General features: G+C 51.5%; 1 protein-coding gene across 10 annotated transcripts in view; it reads right to left on the reverse strand.

The window, feature by feature from the left end:
* DAB2IP (DAB2 interacting protein) overlaps positions 1-24,627 on the reverse strand; it is a 372,254-nt gene that overhangs the window by 260,434 nt on the left and 87,193 nt on the right. For 2 of the 10 annotated variants that reach the window (XR_012897178.2, XM_075905443.2), the window contains exon 1: positions 17,205-17,955. The exons of 2 other annotated variants lie outside the window; for them this stretch is intronic. Coding sequence is in view for 5 of the 8 variants with exons in the window: in XM_075905443.2 (XP_075761558.2) it covers positions 17,205-17,325 (121 nt within the window). In the remaining 3 variants the exon portion in view is untranslated. Of the gene's footprint in view, positions 1-17,033; positions 17,169-17,204; positions 17,963-24,627 lie in introns of those variants that run through there. 6 more of the 10 variants (XR_012897179.2, XM_075905447.2, XM_075905446.2 and 3 more) reach the window with 6 other exon arrangements.

Raw genomic sequence — 24,627 nt, forward strand, 5'->3', positions numbered from 1 at the left:
TTTTTTCGGAAGATCTCTTCCGGAAAAGCTTCTTCGGAACAAAGCCTGCAGTCCTGACACAGCCTTAGTGTTCCTTTCCTTTTCCTGAAATTAGCATCCTATTTGGCCCCCGGATCATTACTCCTATAGCAATGGAACTCTGATTGAATTTGTGGGTAGGTGAAAGGTTTAGCGGGAGATACACAGAAAGCTGAATGGCTGTGTCTAGACTGGCAAGTTTTTCCGCAAAATCATCTGCTTTTGCGGAAAAACTTGCCAGCTGTCTACACTGGCCGTTTGAATTTCCGCAAAAGCACTGACGATCTCATGTAAGATTGTCAGTGCTTTTGCGGAAAAACTATGCTGCTCCTGTTCGGGCAAAAGTCTTTTTCCGAAAAACTTTTGCGCAAAAGGGCCAGTGTAGACAGCAGAGATTTGTTTTCCGCAAAAAAGCCCCGATGGCGAAAATGGCGATCGGGGCTTTTTTGCGGAAAAGCGCGTCTAGATTGGCCACGGACGCTTTTCCGCAAAAAGTGCTTTTGCGGAAAAGCGCCCTGCCAATCTAGACGCTCTTTTCCGAAAATGCTTTTAACGGAAAACTTTTCCGTTAAAAGCATTTCCGGAAAATCATGCCAGTGTAGACGTAGCCTATGTGTCTCAGGTACTGCAGACACATATCATCTATTGTCAGTTACTTCCTGTTTTTGGAAAAATCCATCTGTTGCAAACAAACATTGTAAAAAAAGCAGGCCCCTACTTGTCACTGTGGGCCAACCACTAGGAGGAGAACATCCCTCACTCAGTCACTAAGTATGATTTCCACTTTTCAAGGCACAGTAGCACTGCCCGACTGACCAAGCTCCTAGTGACTCACAATCTGCCTTCTATCCTCTACTGCCTAAGACTGAGAGGGCATCATTTCAACAAAAGAAAACATCCGTCCTACTGTCTAGCTCAACAATCGGGGCTTTAATGATATTTGGAAGTGTCCTGCTATGTATTTATTTGAAGGAAATATTTAAAAAGGCATAAGGAAGTGGAAGAACATCAACATGCAAAGGAGCCCTCCCCGAAGTCACTATATAGGACACCACTCCTGAGAGCAGGAAAAAACAGTTCAGTTGGTCTCTTGCAAGGCACAACAGCATCAGGAGCACAACTCCAAGGGCAGTGCTAGCCTGAAAATAAACTAAAATGGCATCCAACACTTCTCCAGGACACTGGACTCAACGTTCCCAGTTTGTAATCAAATTCTGTGACTGAAAGTCCACAAACTCAGCCTGGGATCTGACAGTCAAAGAGGATTCTTAACCTTCTCTCCCACTCGCTGCCGATTCTGGCAGGGAATGCTGGGACCTCACTTCCAACCACACCACCTCGTTTTGTCTTCGTTACAAGCGAGGGCAAGTCTTGAAAGTTGGGGTTGTTGCATGGAGGGAAATGAGGACAGAACGTGACCCTGCAAAATGGGATTTAATTACAATGGCTGAACTTCCAGCTAGACAGGCTGCCGGACCCCCCTTCTTCTAGTTCCGTTGAGTCTGCAGTGCTAACAGACCTGAGAGGTCGTGGGAGTTTACTGTACTTTTCTCTCCATCAGACCACAAACACTCTGAAAAAACCACACACTCCAAGCTGCCATTTTTAGACCATCACTTTTCAGAGTAGACCCACACTCCAAGCGGAGATTGTGTTCTCAAGCAAAGATCCCTAAGGACAAGGAAAGAGGGGAAAGAAAATACAAAGTGAGCACAAAGGTCACAAAACAAAACATTTTCCAGGTGGAATATTTAGTGAAATGCCAAAAAAGGCTTCTACAATAGGCACTATTCAAACCATCTCTGCCACCATTTGCCTGTAGTAATGCTGTTGTCTCTGTGTGCTTCTCATCGAAGATACTATTTCACTGTAGTTTAGTGACACCTACTGTATGCCTTCAGACGCAACTTGCCATTTGACAGAGTATCTCTGATGCTAGTGAAAGCCGTCTCCTTTCCATCATCTACGGCAGGGCTACTCAACTTTGGAAGCCCCAGGGGCCACAACGATACTCACAGCACATGCCGAGGGCCGCAACTTAAGTGGGGTTGCATAGACATGCAAATATAGATGCAAATAGATTTTCACACTGATGGGCATGAATACAAAGCTTTCGGCAAGACTACACAACACGCAGGCCCCATTTAAGTCAGTTCTGCTGATGTTACTAAAATGCAATATTGACCCCATTTCCACCCATATGACAGCACTTTTAATGAGCAATGACAGTCCAGGAATGTAACTACTAAACGCTTATCAACAGAAGACCAATATATTGACTCCTTTTTTGTTTTGGCTCCCACCTGCGGGCCGCTTGTTGAGCTCCACGTAAACCCATCCTCACCGTGGGCCACCAACAAACATGTTGAGTAGCCCTGATCTACAGTATATTTCTCTCTGTTTCTCCATTCTAGTTTGGATGACTGAAGTGGGTTTCTTCTACACTCTAACACTGCCACCTTGCATTCTTGATCCTAAAAAACCATGCAAGCTGCGTTTAGGGAGTGCTTCATTCACTACTGAAATGCAGTTACCTCTGGGGTGAAACATGGCAGTTGTTTAACAAAGCACAGTAACGGTACTAGGAATGTGAATGTTTAACTGGTTAACCTGCTGCTCCCGCCCCACGGGGGGTGGAGTTTCCGCCATGAACAAGGGCTGCTCCGGCCGGTATGGAGCAATCCTTCTGCCCACCCTCCCCTTTAAACGGTTAACCAGTCAAACAGTATATTTCACCAGTTAAGCACGTTACATCCCTAAATGGTACCAAACAGTTTAGAAAAATATTAATCCAAAGTTACAAACATTATTTAAACGGAAACCCTCAATATTCTTATTTTATACACATTTACCAGTCCAAAGTTCTCTCCCATCTAAGGGCACCAAACAAATAAATGTTAACCTTGGATTGCTAAAGAAGCACAAAGAAAAACTAAAATCTTACATTTAAAAACTGCTGGTTCTGTTGCCACGGACGCTGCTTAATCATGAAGAATGACTGTTGCTTGTTGCTATAGAAACCTGGAAGTTTAAGGAGCATCTTGTAATTCCAGTTCGACACCAAATTTCATAGCAATCCACCCACGGCTGCCACATTTGGATACTTCAGAACAAGCGCAGATTTGACCTCTGATGCTAAGAAAAACGCACTCATGTAGAAATACTGTCATAAACCAATGCGCAAGAACATGATGTATATAGGAAGCCGGCACTTAGAGCAGATTGGCTTTTAGAAAAAGAAACACAACGTACTTCAAAACAATACTATGACATTGAAAAAGAACCCTCGGTGTTAATTAGTCTAAACTTTGACCTGTCATCTTCTACTCTGATCACTGCTCACAAAGTCTATACAGGTTCTCTGTAGGGCACGTTTTCCCAAAATAAATGCTTCAACAGTCATTCAAAAATAATTACCCAACACCCGTGCCAGTAGCAAAGTATTCACAAGTCAGTCTGCCACAACAAAGCAGCACATACAGCCTACACTCTTCAGCAGCCCTACAACAGAAATTGTTCACATGCCTGCAGTGGGGAAAACAACGTCAGAGTTGGATTCCAGAATCAAGCTTCCGGGAGGTCGTAGATCAACTAACAGCGATTCAACAGCGTACCTGGTCAGTGTCACTCTGAGAGCTGAAACGTCCACGCTGGGTACAAAACAAGAAAACTCTCTGTTCTTGTGGATGGTTGGATCTGGGCTTTGTTTCCTGTGAATGTATGAAGACGAGGCTTCCAGGCCCTCCTTTCTGCTGCTCTTGGGGCCAACTCACCATTTTAAAAAGCTGGCCTCGTTCAGAGAATGATGATCTTCCAAGGGGCACGAGGCAGCTTAGTTGAGGCCCAGTATGCAGGTTGCAAAACACAATGAAACGAGCACTGATGTCATCATTTTTTAAAATGCAAGATTGAAATGAAAAAAATCTATCTAAACCTTCCCCTGCAGGTTGGAAAGCCAAGCAACCACTCCAGAAAACAAAAATAACTACGAACCAAATGTACCAACAACATGCACTCCTGTGGCACCTTAGAGACTAACAAAAATATTGTATCATGAGCTTTCGTGGGTAGAACCCACTTTGGTTTTCCCCAGGAAAAGTCATGATATACAGGTTTGTTGTTATCCTAGGCTATGTCTAGACTATAATGATTTATCAGGAAAAGGTATGCAATTTGCGTACCTTTTCCCAATAGTTTTTTTGGAAGAGGCTTTCAGCAGCAGCTGACTTGGGGATGCCTGGGGTTCTTAAGTCTGGGCTGTCCGCTGCCCGCGTGTTCCGCGGCTTTGCTCTGCGGAGACCAGGGAGACGTGGCTGTCCTGCTGCCCTCGGGCTCCGCGGCTTTGCTCTGCTTTGCTCCCCGTCTCCCTGGTCTAAAGACCTGCTAAATCGAATGCTGAGGGTGCCCTGTTGGCACTGGTACTCCTCGCAGTCACATGGAATAAGGGACGCCGACGGGAGCAATTTCTCCTGTCGACCTCCCACTGTGAAGACGGCGCCAAGCTCGGCCTAAGGTACGTCGACTCCAGCTATGTTATTTACAGAGCTGGAGTTACGTACATGTCACCGACTATCCAGGTCTCATATAGACATGACCTCAGGGTACTAGAAAAGCCAAGTTTTTTCCACTTCCTCAAATTTCCAGATTCTTCTGCCAATTTTCCTTCCTTCCAACATCCAACATCTGACCTGTAACTTGGCTTTACATGCAATCAAAGACAGCAGACAATGCCATGTCAAGCTGGCTGTGTGGCCCGGTATAAACCATTCCTGCATGCTGAGTATTCCCTGTGGTGTTCCTGTCTTTCTTTTCCTTTCCTCCCTTTACCCTCCCATCCCCTCTTATCTTTCCATCAAAGCCCCGTGCCCTGGAAAGCTGAAATCACCAGCTTCACAGCTTTCTCTTTTAAATTTAACATCAATGTCAACACATCAGGACCAAAGGGCAGACAGAAAGGAATAAATGAAGCCCAACACAGCGAGATCTTGTCAGTTAAGGGAATGGGGAAAAGCAAAACAAAGGGAGCTGAGGAGTTCACTCAGCCTGTCAAAGGCAAGTACAATAGCCCCCCAAAACCCCCAAACCTCACAGCCTGCCGGCATCACAAACTTTCACATTGTGCATAGATTTGTGTTTGAACTTTCTCGAGTGCTGGACACACAGGTGGCTGTGCAGCCCAATGGGATCATCTTCTTGATGGTCAGGAGTAAAGATGTGAACGTGTAAACGGTTAACCAATTCGTTGGGCCTTCTCGGTTAGCGTTCACGGTTACACACAGGCTCCCATCCCGCTCCTGGGGAGCTGCCTCTGTATCTGAGAATTTCAGCGGTTACCCATTTACCCAATTACCTGCTTTTTAACATCCCGCATCAGGAGTTCCCATTTCAGGCTGGTGGGTGGGAGATGCACACAGCCATTTCCAGAGCCTATGATGCTACAGCTGTCTCCTTAGTAACACGCTATTGTTCATACGTTAGAGAGGACATAACTCTCTCGAGGCTCATTCTTGGCCTCCACCATAATCTGCTTTGGAGTCTGCTAACCACTAGGCCAAAGGGCTGGCCTCATATACCCAAGGCAGCAAGATGGAAGGCCCCACGTGCTGACTTTTTGCACATCTGCATCGCAGACATCGCTCGGAAGGGGTTCCTGCATGTCAGGAGCATGTGCAGCAAACGGTGTGAGACCTAGAACAGCAGAGGCAAGGAGGCTGCAGCTATGTAAGGGAAGTTGGAGCAACACCCGCCTCTGCTCTCAACGACACGACATTCACCCAATTTTGGTTCATTAAGCACCCACGGAGGTTTCTAGGCCCATTGTTTTTGCATTAAAATCAACCCATGAAGAAAAAAGAAAAGAAAAGGCCACCGTCATAAGCTGCTTCCTAAGCTATGCGCTCCTGCACCGATAATTTGTATTGGACCGTTAAGTACTGAACAAATACCGCTGGGCCTCAGCAAGAACACATCTAAAAATACCTGGGCTGCCAGTGGACATTTCCTGCAAATAGCAGAGCTCGAAAACTTTTTCAAACCGTTTGTATGGGCGGCAGTCCAGCATGCCGTTAACAAGCCCAAAGGAAACATCACCAAAGAAAGGGTTTGGCTGGAAAAAGCCGCCAGGCAGACTTGAAAAACAAAGATCACTCACACTAATTATTAAATTGGGCCGAGGAGGAAGTTCTCCTTTTCCTGATATTTAAGGACACTGCCCTGGGAAAAAACACAGATTGCTAACGTGTAAAGTCATAACTTTGGATTCCCCTCTTCCCTCCCCAGACAAAAGACTTGCTGAGGCAATGGTTTGTTAAAAGGGTCTGAGGTGCCGGATTGGACTCTCGGTGAAAGAAGGTGAGGGAAAAAATGGTCTTATGGCTACTCATCAAGGCAGTACGTGTCACAACGACAGGTCTGCATCCCCGGCAACGATGTGAGTTCGACTCCACTAGACGATCTCCCTGGCATTGCTTGGGTCCTTCACTCCAAACATTTTTGTTTCTCTTCATTGACTTCATTGCTCTGGGGTGGGGCTGGGGAGGAGGGGTTCAATCTGCAGGCTGAGCCGTTGAGAGGTCTAGCCCAGCCCTCTCCCACTGCGCAGCTTGGGGCTAGGTGAAAAGTACCTGTCCATGGCCAGGGCTGGTCTTACCATGAGGCGAACAGAGGCGGCTGCCTCAGGTGCCAGACTGTGCGGGGGAGGCACTAGGACCCAGAGTGTAGAAAATTGTGTCTGCTGCTGTTAGTTCTCCTTTACTGGGGTAGGGAGCAGAGCAGGATCATGAGAGGAGTAGGACCATGAGAGGAGTAGGACAGGAAGAAGGCAGAATTGAGACCTTTCAAAGTCTTGGCACTAGTGTAGGAGCTTGGGGGCGTCATTTGAGCTCCCTGCCTCAGGTGCCGAAATGTTGTGGGCCGGCCCTGTCCATGGCCGCTGCAGCCGCAGTGGGCACAGCCAGGGGAAGGTCCATGCCTCCATGCTGGGGGACAGACACACAGACACATAAACAGACAAACTCTCTGAAGTGAATAGTCGATAGCTGTCCCTTTCTCCATCTCTTCCCCTGCTAGCCCAATAGAGTTATAACTGTCCCAGCCCCCATCTAAGGCCCCTTGCTGCCCCCCTGTGGTCATTCTACAGTAGAACTCTCCCTCCTACCAGACCCTTCCCTTTCCATTCCATGGGAAACAATCCAATTCCAGGCACATCCCATTGTCCTGGCACAACCAAACCCTGGCCTTGTTGTACGTTAGGATAAGAGGAACTGCCTACCAAATGTGGTGGTCCTAGCACTTACAGTTTAGGAGTTCTTGAACAAACGGACACACAGCCAGAGAGGCAGGCAGATGCACACTTCTAAAATATACAGCAAGATCTCAACAAGAGAGAAGTTCAAGATAATTTCAGGTCCTGCAGCTCTCCCTCCCCCTCTGATAATTTATACCGTCACAGTCATCGTTGCGTGGTGGCAGGCAAATACAGCCCCTCACAAGGGTCTGAGCCAGTACCAGGGGCCTCCCTCACTTGAGTATGGGGATGTGGCCCATGGAGACCTCCACTGCCAACACAGAATTCTCCCACCTGGCTGTGGGAAGTTTCCCGCTCAGACATCCCCTTTTTATGATTATTTTTACCTTTTGCCAATCCCGCCCAGCTCTCAGCATTCTGGCAGGTCGCTGGGGTGGCCTACAATTGGAGAACGTTTGGGTCTTGCTGATCTAACGCCTGCCGGGAACCACCCAAAGTCCTGCAGGTCAGAGACCATCTGCTTAGTGCGGCTTTGGAGGGTAAAAATAGTGCTGGCAGAGGGCTGAGCAGCAGAACCTCGTTATCCTCACGCTGTTGCTAGCCAGGCAGCGGCGCTTCATAGGAATGAGTCATGGTGGAGAGGAAGATGTGCGGGAACGGAGACATCACTTCTCGCCTGGTCAAATGCAGCCGGGCAGGACTCCGAGAACAATGGGAGACAGGAACTGAGAGTGTCAAACATTTGGATTCAAGATCTCACCCGTCTCAACAAACCCGCTAAAAGTGGGAGCACCTTTCAGCGAGCAAGGGCCATCCTGGGCATTTTCCAGTGCCTGCACATTAATTCTACAGCTCTCTGCACCAGATAGTCTCTAGCAAGACAGAACACTTCAATGGATGCTCTGTGCTTATCCGCGGCAGCCGGTCCCTGCCCTGCTTGTGCTCTGAAATCCAGGCTGCAACTCAGAGAAGGCAGGTGACACACACCAGAGGGGGAACGGGTGAGGCGAAAGGAGAGCAAGGTAATCCAATCACATGGCCGCTCCCTCTAGGACAGGGCACCATTAGCGGTCCTGACAGCTAATTTGTAGCCAAGTACCATAGGGACTATACCTGAGTTATTTATCCTGGACCCACAGCAGGAGTGAGCTTTCAGGAGGGATCCGAACCGGGGTATGGAGGGAGGTGAGAGGATAGGTGGCAATAAGGCGCATACATTGAATACACCTAGCTCTTTTCATATGTAAGTTGATTATGAGAATGACTCTCTAAGGTAGGCCTTCACCGATCTGACTATATACAGCAGGAAGGCTAGGTTCAGATACTGACCAGGTAGGACTGCCAGATACTTTCACAAAAAATACTGAACATGGCGGGGGAAAGATAGGTTGAGGAAAAAAAAAAAAAGAGTCGCTGAACCTTTAAATCCCCATGCTACGCTACGCTACGCTGCCCCCCCACAACAAACACGGCCGGGGAGGAACATCCCAAGCAGCCTTCCAGCTGAGAAAAACAGAAAATACTAGACATTTCACATGGCCGGTATTTTCTGATTTTTTTTACTGGACAGAGGCTGCAAATACTGGACTGTCTGAGCCAATACCGGACACCTGGCAACCCTATTACCAGGCGCCCTGGTACCTAGGCCCTTGCGATAAACACGACACAACAGGGATGTTAAAACCCGGTGAAAAAGTTAATCGATTACACGAAATGTTTAACCAGTTAACGCTTAATCAATCAGTTAAACTAGTTAACCAATTAGACAGGATTTTACAGCGCCTCCCCCGCCCCCCACAGTAGGACTGTAAAATCTTGTTTCATTGGTTAACTACTTGAACTGATTGATTAAAGGGGAGGGCAGGTTGGGGGGGTTGCTCCAACCCAGCTCGAGTGGTCTCCCCCACCCGCTGCTGGGCTGGAGCAGCCCCTGCTTGTGGTGGGCCGAGGTACCTTGCAGACAGGGGCTACTCCAGCACTCCTTGTCTGTGAGGGCTTTCTCAACCGCCACAGACAGAGGCTGCTCTGGCCTCCTACTCATAACATCCCCCTCCATAATTTTACACATCAGAACATGTACGTCGTGACACAAAACAGCTGATTTTCAAGTTCAACTCAAACTCCTGAAATGAGGGCGAACTAGTCAAATCAGACCCATGCGGTGGGTATTCTTAGGATCTTAAATTGCTTGCTTGAAGGGCCACTGCAAAGAGGCTTAGCTAGGAAGAAACAGAAAAAATTAATGGGAAAACGTGGGTCAGATATGAAAAGCACCAGCCAATTCAATTGGAAGGCACAATTCTGCCCTAGGGGGCGGAGACGGCACGGATAACGTTAACCCGTGGTGTTGCTTCGGCTTTTCCCTTTCGGATTCTGTTTGACCATATCTACAGAGTCTTCTTACCAGATTCTAAACTGTGGGTCCTTCCAGGGAAGGATCCTGGGAGGTTTTGAATTCTGGCCCTTTTCATGCGATTACAGTGATACTTATCTGACAGCCTGAGCTAATCAGAAAGCAGAGTCGCTGGCCTGGGCATCCAAGATCTCACTCTCTGGCACGCCCAGGTACAGGTGTTTGTTGAAAATCAGACACGGCTCTTCACAGCAGTCTCCAAAAACAAAGTGGGTGGGGGGAGGCCTACTTAATGAACAGCCTTTTTGTGAAGCAGCTGGAAAAGTGAGTGTGATAACTATACTGCGGACAAGAGGATCTCGACCAAGGAGCTGACACAAGGAGATGCCTCAGGAACCCCAACCTGGATGGGTCTGCCAGGACCTGCACTGCTTCCGGCGGGAGGGGTAGGGTGGTCGCCGGGGAACAGTGCGGCGAGCGGTGAACCCTCCACCGCTTTGCAGGGAGGCGGGGGAAGCCCTGTGCAGCCGCTGGCAATGGGCCGGCTGGGGAAATTGTGTTATTCCAGGGATGGTCGTGTAATTAAAAAAGCGTTCCCTAAAAAAAAAAAATCATGCTATCGCGAAAACGTGTTAAGGGGCACGTGTTAAATGAGAAATTACCGTACACGGTTACCGTATTAAACGCTTTTTAACATCCCTAGACCCAACATGAAGGACCGACTGCCATTCAGAGAGGTGAGACCTCTGCCAAGTCTTGAGTGCCCATGGACAGCTTACAACGGTCAAGGTACTCGGGAATGGGAGAGATTCATGAAATAGAAGAACATTCCGTTTGGGAGCGCCCACCAAGGCCCACCCGTTTGTAAGCCTTTTAGCAGATGGTAGCAATGGGGCTAGCAGGCGAGGCTCTCGCTTTAGAAGTCAGGGTTAAGGTTCTGTTGCAGAAAGCCACGGTGACAAGGGGCCAGTTTGCAGTGAGGAGAGAGGGGCAGGAGAAAGCAAACATGATAGCGATCCAAAACCCTGCTTGTATTAAGTTCAGCAGGGAAAGCAAGTAGAACAACTAGCAGTGATTACAGAACTGCTTAAGAAAGTCTGGGCAGAGGATGCCTTAGGTTGGGGTGGGCAATAATTTTCACAGGGGGCCCACTTCATGACTGTTGGTCCATGGTCGGGGCCAGCGACAAGGCTCACAGAAGAGGTGGGGCCTCAGGGAAGTGTGTGTGAGTGAAAGAGACATTTTGTGTGTGAGACAGACAGACTTTGTGACATAGATTTAAGTGTGTGGCACAGAGACTGAGAGAGTGTGTGTGCCCGTGTGTGTGACAGTGACTGCGTGTGTGGCACAGACACAGTATGGCACAGACTGGGGTGTGTGTGACAGTAACACAAAGTGTGTGTGTTGGCTGCTGCTGGGTAAATTTCTGAGAGAAGCCACGTGCTGTCTCTTTAAGAAAGGGAAAGCTGTCCTGCTCTGTTATCTCCCCCGCCCCCCTGCACTGCAGAGATGAAGTATGGGGGGAAAGTGTGGGGGGGGGGGGGCAGAAAGTGTGTGTGTGTGTGTGTGTATGTGTGTGTAAGAGAGCACGAGCACCGAAATCTTACAAACAGGGCACTGCCTCTTAAGACCCACACTCCACTGAGTCACGCACCATCCATGTTTCAGATTGGAGCAGCTCTGCTATGTGTCTCCCTCTCCCCGCCCTCTGCTCTGGGGTACGGGGTAGGGGGACACCCTGACTTCAGCACTCGCCTCTCCCTTCCCCTCTGCGCAGCTAGCAGGAGAATCGTAGGGCGGAGCAAGGTGCAGGGAGGAGCAGCTGAACACACGCTGCCAGCTCTAAGCATGCACACTCGGTTAATCGGCTGGGTGGGCCGGAGACAAATGCCTGGTGGGCCGGATCCGGCCCCTGAGCCTGATTTTGCCCATCCCTGCCTTGGATAATAAAGTCAGGGGACGTTTTCAGAATGCACCAGCTAGAGGTAAGGGAATGAGATTCGGCAAAGGTACCAAGCGCCTGTCTCCCCAAGCGGGAAGCACGCTCCCAGTTACTGCATAGAGATGCACTTGCCCTGAGCATTTCCAGGCTGCTATTTGCAATGGACATCCCTGTCGGGACTGTTCAGATCCAGGGGAGATGAAGGGGCAGCTGAAGTGACTTCCAGAGGGAGTTGCTCGTTGAGACAGAGGATCGGACACGAGACTGGTGGCACTGGGAACAGCACGCCATCAGAACAGCCTACTGATGGGGTCCTCCAACTTTTTGGCCCGTCGCCCCCCTCAACTCCACTCAATACAGACCTTCTGCGGACCACCAGCCAACCCCTCATGATGACAAAAGGGGTGCACAAGAGGGGGGTCTGGATGGGAGGTTGGATACAGGAGCAGAGTCTTGGTGGGAGGAGGTACATGAGGCAGATGGTGCTTTTCTGGCTCCACGCCTCCCGCCCCTCCCAGATACCACCCCCTGCTGCTCCCATTGGCCATGATACCAGCCAATGGGGTCAGTGGAAAGCACTGCCATTTCCCCAGGCAGCAGGAGGGAGAACGACAGCACATGGAGCTGCTTCCTGCCTCCGTGAGCTGTCCCCAGCCGATGAAGCTGTCCCCTCCCACAGCGGGAAGCCGGTAAGGCGCTCCAACCTCATGGCGGAGGGAGGAACAGGGCCGGGCTCCCTGCTGCAGAGGGGGTGAGCCCTGAGCCCGTGGCCCACCTGCAAGACAGTCCTGGTCCATTAGTGGTCCACAGACCACACTTTGAGAACCAGTGGTCTACTGGGTACATCCTGTGCATTCCCCACCCGGACCAGTGCAGGACTGGTTCCTTAGTGCCTAGAATGCCATGCAGCCGATGGGCCTCCCCCGACTTGCTCTGGGAGATTAGGCCCCTCTCTCATGGATCTCAGGGTGAAACCTTTCCTGACGTTTGGGTTGAATTGTCCATTGTTAACATCATCCCCGTGTCCCACCCGGACCACTCTACGCAGCCCGTCTCCTCCCTTGGCCATTCCAGCTGGGCCTGGGTCTACCCTGCCTAGAATCTAGAGGCACCAGCCCTGCTCACACAGGGCCAGCAGCAGCACCCGTGGCTGATGTGGCTAGTAGCCCTGACCCCGCTGGAAGCTGCAAGAGAATCTGCTTTCACACGTGATCACCTGGTGGGGATGACTGGCCGCCGGCCGCCGTTGCCAACAGCTGTCAAGCCTGCTTGGCCATGCAAGGACCAACATGGCACCTGGTCCTGCAGTCGTCCCCCCTCTGCTCCTCAGGCACTCGCTTCGACAATGCACACGCCAGCTCTGTCATCTGAGATAGGGCACAGCTGAGTTTGGGGTTTTTTTAGGGGGGGGGGGAATGCTGTGGTCTTTCCACCCCTACCAGGAGCTCCCTTCTCTGCAACCTTCTAATATCTCAGCCTCACCCCCCAGCGCCCGCCTCCTTCCCTTCAACTGCAAGAGCTGCAGCCCATACCGCAGCCTCCCGGGGCGTCCGACGCTCCGCTCCGGGGCAGGTGACACCTAGCGCTGGCACGGGCAGGCAGCGGCCATGCGGCTCCTCAGGAAGGGAGCTCACAGAGGGAGGCACGAAGAGCCGGCGCTAGAGCCGCCGCCCTATGGGAGCGGGGGCGGGAAGTGGGAAACAAATCCAAACTTCACTCCAAGAGGGGCGCAGCTGGGAACTGCGTGGGCCGAGCACGGTCCCGCGACCCCCCGCGCTCATTACAGCTGTTTAGAAATAAGAACCAAACTGGCAGCAGGTGGCAGCGCCTATGACAGTCCAGCGCCAGCACCGGGAGCGGAGCAAAGTGAACAATGGGGACTGACGCAGGCTGGGGAGGCGGGAGCCCGGTGCCGGCAGAGAACTCCCCCTTCCCAGGAACGTGGAGCAGCTGGTCACCCGATCCCAAGGCAGAACCAGCCCCTGCTCCGCCAAAGGACTTCCCACATCGACGCTGAACCAACCCAGGACAAGTGCCACGGCTGAGCCAGCTACTTGCTACAGACATGGGGCCTCTACAGAAGGGTTCTCAAACTTCCTGGCCTGCAGCCCACACCCCTCGATGCAGACCTTTCCGCAGCCCCATGATGACAAAATGGGGGTAGAAGGGGGTGGGAGTGAAGTCTGGCCGGGAGGGAGAGTGCAGGAGTGGGGTGAGGATGGGGGCGGTCTGGCCGGGAGGGAGGGTGCAGGAGTGGGGTGAGGATTGCGGGGGTCTGGCCGGGAGGGAGGGTGCAGGAGTGGGGTGAGGATTGTGGGGGTCTGGCCAGGAGGGAGGGTGCAGGAGTGGGGTGAGGATGGGGGGGTCTGGCCAGGAGGGAGGGTGCAGGAGTGGCGTGAGGATTGCGGGGGTCTGGCCAGGAGGGAGGGTGCAGGAGTGGGGTGAGGATGGGGGGGTCTGGCTGGGAGGGAGGGTGCAGGAGTGGGGTGAGGATGGGGGGGTCTGGCCGGGAGGGAGGGTGCAGGAGTGGGGTGAGGATTGCGGGGGTCTGGCCGGGAGGGAGGGTGCAGGAGTGGGGTGAGGATGGGGGGGTCTGGCCGGGAGGGAGGGTGCAGGAGTGGGGTGAGGATTGCGGGGGTCTGGCCGGGAGGGAGGGTGCAGGAGTGGGGTGAGGATGGGGGGGTCTGGCTGGGAGGGAGGGTGCAGGAGTGGGGTGAGGATTGCGGGGGTCTGGCTGGGAGGGAGGGTGCAGGAGTGGGGTGAGGATGGGGGGGTCTGGCCGGGAGGGAGGGTGCAGGAGTGGGGTGAGGATGGGGGGGGTCTGGCCGGGAGGGAGGGTGCAGGAGTGGGGTGAGGATGGGGGGGTCTGGCCGGGAGGGAGGGTGCAGGAGTGGGGTGAGGATGGGGGGGTCTGGCTGGGAGGGAGGGTGCAGGAGTGGGGTGAGGATTGCGGGGGTCTGGCCGGGAGGGAGGGTGCAGGAGTGGGGTGAGGATGGGGGGGTCTGGCCGGGAGGGAGGGTGCAGGAGTGGGGTGAGGATTGCGGGGGTCTGGCTGGGAGGGAGGGTGCAGGAGTGGGGTGAGGAGGCCTGGGCGGGAAGAAGGTGCAGGAGCAAGGTGAGGGTGTGGGGTCTCAGTGGGAGGCGCTGGGGTGCAAGGCCTGGGCACGAGAAGGAGAGCGGTGCTTACCTGACTCTGCCTCCTGCTGCTCCCATTGGTTGTGATTCCGGCCAATGGGAGCAGCGGCAAAAGCCTCCAGGTGAGCGGTTTCCTGCGCTGCAGTTCCCCTAGCCGGAGGGAGGGGGAGTGGCAGCACGCGGAGCCTCTTCCTCCCCCCACAAGTTGGATCTGACCCACTAGGCTTGGCCCCTGCCCCGCCCCGCCCCGGGAAGCTCCAGCCTCCGAGGGGACCTTCCCACCTGACGCGAGTGCTGCAGCAGGAGTCACTGAGTCACTGCAGCTCCGGGCTAGGCCAGGTGAACCTGGCTCTTCCCAGCTGCCTTGCTATATTATTTAACTCTGGAAATTCTACGCAGATTTTCCTAAAGCATCTGCCATGCAAACTGCCTCACACCCCACCCACTGTCTGCCGTCAGAGACGGGTGGACCACACGACTGAGAACTGACACATTTCATTACAGCCCTGAGCCTTATCAGCGAGAAATCCAAAGGAACTGAGGGACCATCTCCTGAAACTCTGATGCTGATGCTGCGTCTATTCACACTGGCTAACGAGGAGTATCGCAAGGCTCAGCATCTCATCCTAATGTGTGTGTCCTGCAAGGCCAGTCTGGGACGCTCACCTTCCTGAAGTTGCCTGTTCGTCATCGGTAAGTCTACCACAGAGGCCAGAAATCTCAAGAAAGTCACCTGTCCCCTCGTGTTCCAGCACTTTGGTTACTCATCCCAGACCAGTGCATGGGGTCTGGACTGGGAGAGTCACGGGTTGTGAGTTTAAGTCTCTGCTCCGGCACTGACCTATGTTGTGTGTCTTGGGGCTAGTGACTGCACCTCTCTGAGCCATTGTTACTGCCTGTGGCCCTCTTACACCCCACACTTTGAAACACATCCTGAGAGCAACAGATGAGCAAAGCTATTGAAGAACTAACTCTGCCCCATTAGACACTAGCATCATTCTCACTTTACTCCAATCTGCTTCCACGCAGAAAATAGCTCAATCTCGACCCAGGGTTAGTGGCGGTGGCAAGTCCATACTGAGACTAATTACAGCCACGAACATCTCATTTGTCACAGCAACTAAGCGACAGGAAAACATTTGGGTTGTGAATGAGACACAAATCAAGGGGAAGCAAGGAACCACCACATGCCTGTGAGTCTGCAAACAAACACTTTTTCTTGCCAGGCAAAACAGAAACACGGTGGAGAGAAAGACGTGGTTTGCATCTTGGAAAAGCGGAAACTCGGGGACTAATTTTGCCTTCTTAATACGCCCCGACTGATGGTTCTGAACTAAGCCTCCCTACAGAACATAGTGAGTGTCAGGGGAAAAAAAAAAAAAAGACAGATAACGCTGGAACCCAGCTAGAGCTTTGGGGGCCAAATTCTGCTCTTGGATAAACAGGTGTAGATCTGACCTAATGCCAGTGAAGCAGCATAGGTCTAGATTCACGCCCGTGTCCTGGAGAAGAGGATCTGGCCCAAGGGGGCCGGTTTCTGACACAGCCCTGTACTCACACAACAAGAACATTACCCTTCTTTTTCTGAAACGGCTTCGGGACAGTGGCCGACAAACCTCCTCCCCCCTTTTACAGAGAGCATGTCACCAGCAAACGGACCAAGCTGCTCTAAAACAGACCAGGGTCTCTCCTCCGAGTGCTTTCATGGGAGGCATGAGCCGCAATGAACATTTGTTTTACCTGGCAAGGGAAAAGCTAGAGCAGCTTATTTTTAAAAAATGCAACTGGGTCAGAAGCTGCCTGGAGTGGAATGAATGGACGGCATGAATGAGCACATCCAAAAGAAACACGGCTCCGCAGTCCGCGCGCCTGCCACACGAGACAAATACATTGTGCTACCGTGCGATTTGCAAGAGCACCAACATGGCTTGTGAACACACAAGCGCCCGTCGTCCTTCCCTCCCCCCGCACTTCACTGGTGATCTGGGAGCACAAGCCCTTTGGCTCTTTTGAAAGTGCTTAAGTTATATGCAGTTCCAAGTTTTTTAGACCCTCTAGGAGCCCAGTTCGTGAAGAGCAACACATTGTAACAACAGTTCTTTGCACTCCCATCGTCTCTTTCGTGCCAGGATACTTTGCAAAAACATCAATTAGGCCTCAGAACACCCCAGTGAACTCGGGACCTACTGTTGCCCTCATTTTCGAGGTAAGGAAACTAAGGCCAGAGGCAAAGGGACTTGCCTAATGGAAGCCACCCCACATTTTAACATCAAAGTAAGGAATAGAACCCAGGCGACTCCCGAATCCATATTACCACTAGGCAATGCTCTCCCCCTTACCTGACCACAGCACTGAACAATCACCAGGTCTGTTCTAAAGTTCACTCTACACATCGCGGCACACAGGAGTCTCCATACTGGGCTCATCACCTACAGTAATAGACTCGCCTGTTCAGCAAAACGACATCGGTCTTTGCACTTTCAATTAAATGGAATTTCGGTTGCAATTACCCCTGCTAAGTGGCCTGTTCCGGCTCCGGGATCTGCTTCGCTGTCTCTGAAGTCGCGACCTCCGGAGCAGTCGATAGTAGTAAGACGGTCTCCCAGAACTTTTCCTGCTGTTCATTGACATTTTTGTATCTATTTCACACGGACACACGCACGCTCGCTCCCCCCCTCTGTCAAAGCGGCACCACTTCCAGTGTCTAATTAACAGGAGGCTGGTTCTTTAGAGTAGAAGAGAGGAGAAAAAGAAAAGGAGCCCTTCAGTGCTGACATTTACAATTAAAAAGCCCTAAACTCAGCACGGAGCGCATGTCTGAGCAGAGGCAGAACGCGCAGCAGGCAAGTTACCCTGTGCTAACAATTCCGGCCCGCAAAGAGATAAGCCTGTTAAGAGTTGGAAAAGGAAGCCAGAGTTGGCCTGGGCTCTTGAAATATGAAGAAAAGGCTGGAAGAAATCCTGGACTGGATCGTCTTCACTGGACAGCAACATCGGACTGAGCCACGGGAAAAAGGCAAGCTTCCTGCTAGAGGCTGGCTTCCCAGCCCAAAGTGCTAGCCAGGCGAGGACCTGCCCCTGGTCGCTACATCTTTCTGAGGGCTAAGTTTCAGCCAGCAGGACCTGCACCAAGAGGCTCCTGGGGCTTTGTGAAAGAGGAGCTGGAGGAAGGGTGTAATGAGTTCCTTGCCCTGGGACACATGTTAATCATCAGCGTGCAAAAGCCCCAGAAAACAAAGTGAAACTCGAGAGGGAATAACTTTAATTAGAACTTGAGCGAGCAGAGGCCTGGACTCCCCTGGAGGCCCTTTTCCTTTCAACATTCAAACTAAATTATAGCATGTCACAGGAGGTAAAGAAAGAGGCCTCGTTACCATTCAGGTTCCGGCCGCGTCGGGATTCCGCCTCTGGCTCCCAGAGCTCAAATATGACATTCGAATGGGCAGAATGAATGCTTTAAGCCACAGAGAGAAACAAGAAAGGCCCAAGCCTCCAGTTTCAAAAGCCCCGCTCCGAGGTGCATTGCCCAGAACTCTTCAGGCAGGCCCCCAGAGAAGCCCTGGCAGGCATGGAAAAGCTGCGAGGGGAGAGTGGCAGGAAGGATTGACCGAGGATGGGCTCACTAGAGAACAAGGGACGGATACACTCGCTGTTTCTTCTATGGAAAGCTGCGTTTGCACTCCAAGCTCATGGAGAATTTGACCACGGGGTGGGCTACTGGCAACGTCAGGGACATTTGCAGGGGGCCTATCTGTGTCTGGCTTTGCTAACTTTACCCATCTCTTGCACCAAATTTACCTATTGGCTCTGTCAGGGAGGAAGTCAAGGAGGGAAAAGGCAGGACAAAGCCACCCCGGCCCTAAGCTGGCCAGCTGTGGGACAGCATGGAAGTTTGCCCCAACGTGGCCTGTGCCACGCCTGTTCTGGTGATAGGCTGAGGGGTTCCCCCTCCACCACCTTCCGCTAGCACTCTATTCATGACAAGAAAACAAAAATCCTCCATTCCACCCCAGTCTCCGCCACCACCCCGCATCGACTCCCAACATCGGCAAACCTGGCCTGACAAAGCGGGGCGTGGGAAACATTAGGGTGGGATATCGGCGAGATGCCTCTTCTCTAAATACTGAGTAATGGAGACATCACTTCTCTTCTCTCTTTAGAGAGGCTCTTCGGTGCAGTCTGCGACAAAGAGCGTGGCATTGCCTTTGTTGAAGTCCAGGCCTGGTTTTGAGGCCACACCTCAGGAATTCTAGACTAACGTTGAGACGGTGCAGGAATAAACCAATCAACCTGACTGTGACAAGTTTAGGTCAAGTAGGCAAGATCACAGCTGGACAACAGACGTCTCTCATCTCTCCCCCCTCTGCAAGATGCAATAACACAGCAGCATTCCTCTGCCTGGCTTCTATCCAGCTGCACCCTCACTGACCAGACTCATACAGCAGATCACACGGGAAAAGGCCACAGTTGCTTTACGGCTACTCAATTCACTTTACCCAGGAGAGAAGCAGTTTGTTTTTACCCACCTGAATGGCAAGCAAACTACTGAAACATTTTCCAGAACAAATTCGACCCCCCCTTGGGCAGGGTTGGTATCTTCCATTCACAAGGAGAGAGAAGCACTTATTGAAATTAGCAATGGGGAACTCTCAAGCCATTTGGCAGTTCACTCTGGAGATTCGGTCCACAGTAGTAGCTGAATGTTCAGGTCTCCAGATGGCAAACAGGTAGTTTCGTTAGCAGAGATTCTTCACTAGTATTAATGGGACCTAGGCCTTGATAACAGATCTCATTGATAGCTCCGGCATTCCCCTGAGTCAGAAGGCAGACAGAAACGAGCATTGGCACCGAGAAATTGTTTTTAAAAGTTCACTCGAATTCCGAGGGTCCAAAAGGGCAAGGTTCAGCAAGTTTGTTCTTGTGTAACCAGAACCAGCTGACATATCTTAGATCCACCTGGAATGGAGTGAAGGAGGGATACTTGGGGATTGTGCTAACTTCTGTGAACAGGTGGAAGTGATCAGGAGGTTTGTACTGATGGTTCTGCCTCCATTCATGTGCACTTAAGCATCTGGTCTGTATTTCGGGTTTTTCCTCCCCCCCTTCTCCCCCACCGCCGGACCTTCTGAGATGTTTATGCAGGTGATCATAAAATGGGAAGAGTTAATGAAGGACTATAAACTATCATGACAAGAGAAGGGAGCCTTATTAGAAGAGCATAAATAGCCGGGGAGTTTTATTAAAGTTTAGCCAGCCTGCCTCTCTGTCTCTCTCACTCACTTCAGTCAAGGTTTTGAAGGCATTAAGTACAGATGGCGACGGAGCAGCAGGTAATAAAACGAATGACCCAGCTGGGAGGTAACAGACTGGTTTGGACCATTCCAATTATTCCAGAGCTATTTCTTTTTTTCCCTTTTGAAAGCCCTGCCCTGATACGAGTGCTCATTTGTGGGAAGGAACCCAGGGCTTGCAAAAGCAGCCAGATTAACAGACCTGGGAAAAGAGATCCATGACTTCTTTCCAAAATAGCCCGGCAGTGGGAATGCAAGCTTTCTATCAACGTGCCACACCCAGGGACCACGCCCACCCCAAGCTACTAATGGGGGAGGGGAGGGTCAAATAGAAGGCTGATTTTTATGGAGACCTGTCTACTGGGCTGAACTCACACGCATGGCCTGGAGACCACGAACATGCCACCTGCTGTCATAGGCAACCATGGACTGGGTTTACCCTGGAGATATCTGGAGTAAAACGTGGCCGCCTGTATTTAGGGTTGCCAGATGGTTGAAACAAAAATACTAAACACCCCACCCCATTCCCCCAAAAATGGAAAAAAAAATTCTGTTGAAGGGGAAAAAAAAGGGGGGGGGGTAAAGTTGTTGAGAAAAAAAAAAAAAAAAAGGACTCTAAGTAAGCCCCTCCCCCAAAAATAAAGTAAAACAGCATGTCCCATTTCAGAGAGAGTGCAGGGATAGGAACAGGGGAGTGGTTGAGCACTAGGTCTTTTGGCCGGCAGCCATTTTGTGCTGGCAGCCTTGGGGAACTAGGTAAGCATGGGAGTTGGGGTCGGAGGGCTGGGGGTGTTGGGAACCAGGGGAGGATTCGGGGGGGAGGAGGCAGGCGCTGAGTGTTTGTAGGGTTGCCAGGTGCCTGGCATTTTCGCCTCCTGGCCTGGGAAAAATTCAGAAAATACCGGACATTTTAGGTGTCCAGTATTCTCTGAATTTTTTTTACCGGACAGGAGCCGAAAATACCGGACTGTTTGGGTGAATACCGGACACCTGGCAACCCTACTGTATTTGCCTAGGCCTCAGAAGTGCCTGGCCTTTGCCGCCCAGGCCTGCTGCCTTTTCTGTACAGCTTTGTACATCGCAATTTATTTTGTTCCTTGGCAAAACTTCCAGGAGCTGCAGACGTGTTGGGTCAGCACCAGTGTCGGTGCTGTGATGAAGCAGAGAGGCCCGAAGATGGGTTGGCTGGCTCCGAGAGTCACAGCTACAGCAGGCAGTCGCCCAAGGGTTCTACCAGTACACAGAGACTGACGGGCACAGCTGGCCGGCAGCCCCCCTTCTCCATTGACTGGAGCGTCCCTTAGGGTTGCCAGGTGTCCGGTATTCTACTGGACGGCCTGGTATTTGCGTTCTTCGTCCAGTTAAAAAAAAAATCAGAGAATACCGGAAGCCTGGCATGGGCAGGGGGAGCGGCTGGGAGGCGGGGCCACGATCAGCACTGGGAGCCTGTGATTGCGCAGAAACCTGGCGGGAGTGAGAGGAGTGGCTGGGAGGCGGGGTTGTGATCGCCGCTCTGGGCGCCCCATGTTCCTTTTTTTCCTTTTTTGCTTGACCAAAAAATCCTGCGTGTCCGGTATTCTTTGGGAGACCATCTGGCAACCCTAGCGTCACTGTGTTATCATTCACCTACTCGTTTGTGCCTGGAAAACAATCGCTGTTCTCCAGAAGCTGCTCTCCCCCGTGAGCCCTCTTGCTCTCCCGCAGGGAGACCCATCATTCCTCTCAACCGTCCTCGTTTCTGGGGAAAGGCATTCTCCTTTGTTCTGCGGGCCCCTTCCAGGCAAGGCGATGAGAGTGCCTTTCCAAACTGCCTGCCTGTTCCCACCCAGCCTCCGCCTCCAGAATGCCTGCCCTAGGCGGAGTGTTGCTGCCCCTCATTGCCTGCCCTGCCGGTGTTCCACCTCCCCATGGTGCTGAGAAAGGCCTGGTTCCAGTGGGGGTGGAGCCTGGATAGAAGGGGCGGGGTTAGGGAGTTGCTTCCCGCAGCCCAACCTTCACCCATGAGAGCACTTCGTATTCCGTGCCCAGACTGCCTGGGAAGAGGAAGGCCGTACTCACTGTGGGGAAGTGTATTTTGTGCGCTGACACTTGTCTGCCAGGAACTGAACGGAGACCCACAAATAACTCTTTCCTCAGCCCCTCCAGAGTTGCCAGACCGAGATAAGTCTTAGGGATGTAACAATCCGTGTGGAACCCATGAGTCAGAGGCGAAGGCTCATGAAAACATAATACACGGCCTGCCTTGGGCTTGGCACCTTGTGCGGTTACACTGCTGTGGAAGCATTAATCACACTTTCTTGGACAAAAAAAGAAAAAACGGGAAGGGGGGGGGATTCGACGTGGGGCAACGGGATCGTCGCAGAAAATACTCAGGAAGGGCCCACTCAGACTTGCTTAACTAGCCCATCGCAGTCTTTGGAAGCTTTCCAAGCAACTTGCAGAGACAGAGAGAACTTCCCCCTTTTCACGTAGATTAGAAGAACAACGTGTCTGCAGCTCGGATACAGTCACACAAAGACAGAGCTGAACAGACAAGGAAGGGTACAGGAAAAGGATGCTCAAGCTACTTGGGTCCTTCTTCAAGCACTAGTACTAGCTTCCAAGTAATTAAATCCCTTTCTCTCCCCTCCCCCCCCACACATAGGGGGTGCTCTCAGGGGCACAAATAACCATTTTTTAGTCAGGGCACTGGCTAGAGTTAAATAAAACAATCGCTGTTGTATGTAGTTTGTGAACTTGTAGTAGGGCAGACTCCGATACCTCACGGCCTGTTTCTTCAGCCCAGGAGGGAGATGCTATTTTGAGGGTCTCCCTTGCTTGACCTTCCACTTTTCTCCAGGGTAACAGTCGGCCCTTCATGGTCGGGGTGGGTGGAAGGTCTCTCCTTGCAGCAGGCTCAGCTTCCTGTCTTTCCTGGCCGGGAAATGGCTCCGCAAGCCGGGTCTCTGTTTTTTTGGAGGGGGTGCTGTGTGTGTCTGGGTGATGCTCACCCACCTGTGCTTCTCACGCTCCTGTCTGCAGCCAGGCGGGGTGTTTCTCTCCTTATCCTGCCCCACCTCAGCAGTGCGCACAGACTTCTGGAGTCCCTTTCCCTGAGATCAGGGATAGGGCCAGCTGGCTGTCACTCCTCTCGGGCTGATGGCCATGGCCTCCTGATTGGCTGTCTTTACCTTCCTCCTCCCACTGCTTCAGTTCCATGGGCATGTTGCACAATGGGATGGGGAAGGTCAGACATGAAGCCCATAATTCTTTGGCAGAACCAGCATGTCCGGGGGCCACCTGTCATCTCCTCGGAGTCTTTTCCTGATCAGAGTGAGAAACGCATTCGGGGGAGGGTTATATATAAAAAGAACCATTGAAGCAGCTGATTTTCTAATGTAATCTGGAGCAGACTGCTCCCTTTCTTCCTTTGCCACATTCTAGACTGTCCTATAAAGAAAACAGTAACTATAAATGTTCCTGCTAATCTTTTCCATCCAGGTGCATATTTTCCCCTCCATGTGCGGAATAATTTTATGTACACCAAGGCATGAGTGAATGTGCACCACTACTAGAAACAAAACCTAGCTGGGGACGCTATGCTAATCAGCTCGGTGGCATCTTAATCTCTCCTGAGCAGCCTCACAAGATCCCAGCTTCCAGGGAACAGTGGTAACTACAGGACGCAAGGTAAGTGGTTCACGTTGCCAGAGTATGGTGTGTGTGTTTCAGTTCTGCAGCACTGAGCTGTCTCAGCCATGCTACACCAGGATTTCGAGACAGCTCACCCACCAGGCGTTAAGTATGTGGGAAAATGGGCCCCCCCCCTTTTTTTTTTTGCTCCTATTTGTTTGAGGTTGTCTGGTGGCCAGGTATTCTCAAGCTAGTGGCAGTAAAAACAACAGAATTCCACTTGTTACCTACAGTCCACAACTCAAACCCCTCCAACGCATTATACACAATCTGCAACCCGTCTTGGAAAATGATCCCTCCCTCTCAGAGGCCTTGGGGGAAAGCCCATTCTTGCTCACGGACAACCCCCCGACCTGAAACAAATTCTTTCTGGTAACCATGCTACCCAACCACATCATAAGCATCCAGGAAACCAGCCTTGCAACCAAAAAAGATGCCAGTTCTGCCCACATATCTATACTGGCGAAGACATCACCGGAGCCAACAACATAAGCTACCAAATCAGAGAATCATTCAACTGCACATCCAGCAATTTGATCTATGCCATCAAATGCCAGCAATGCCCCACTGCTATATATATATTGGACAAACTGGACAGTCCCTATGGGAAAGAATCAATGGACACAGATCAGATATACATAAAGGGAACACACAGAAACCTGTTGGAGAGCACTTCGAGCTACCTAATCACTCTTTAAAAGATCTCCAAGTGGCTGTCTTGTCACAAACCAGTTCTACTAGTCAAATACACAGAGAGGGGTTGGAATTACAGTTCCTCCACAAGTTCAATTATCACGCTGATGGCCTTCTCAGTCAAGATAAGGGATGGCTGGGACATTATCTACCTAACATTCAATGAAGGTGCCAACAGCTCTTTGTGTAGATCCTTGCGTTAGTACCCTTCCTATATAATAGTAATAGAAATGTAGCCGAGTTAGTCTGGTGTAGCTGAAGCAAAATGCAGGACTAT

This window comes from Pelodiscus sinensis, chromosome 23 (assembly GCF_052426305.1).
Source record: "Pelodiscus sinensis isolate ZL-2025 chromosome 23, ASM5242630v1, whole genome shotgun sequence".
NCBI lineage: Eukaryota > Metazoa > Chordata > Testudines > Trionychidae > Pelodiscus > Pelodiscus sinensis.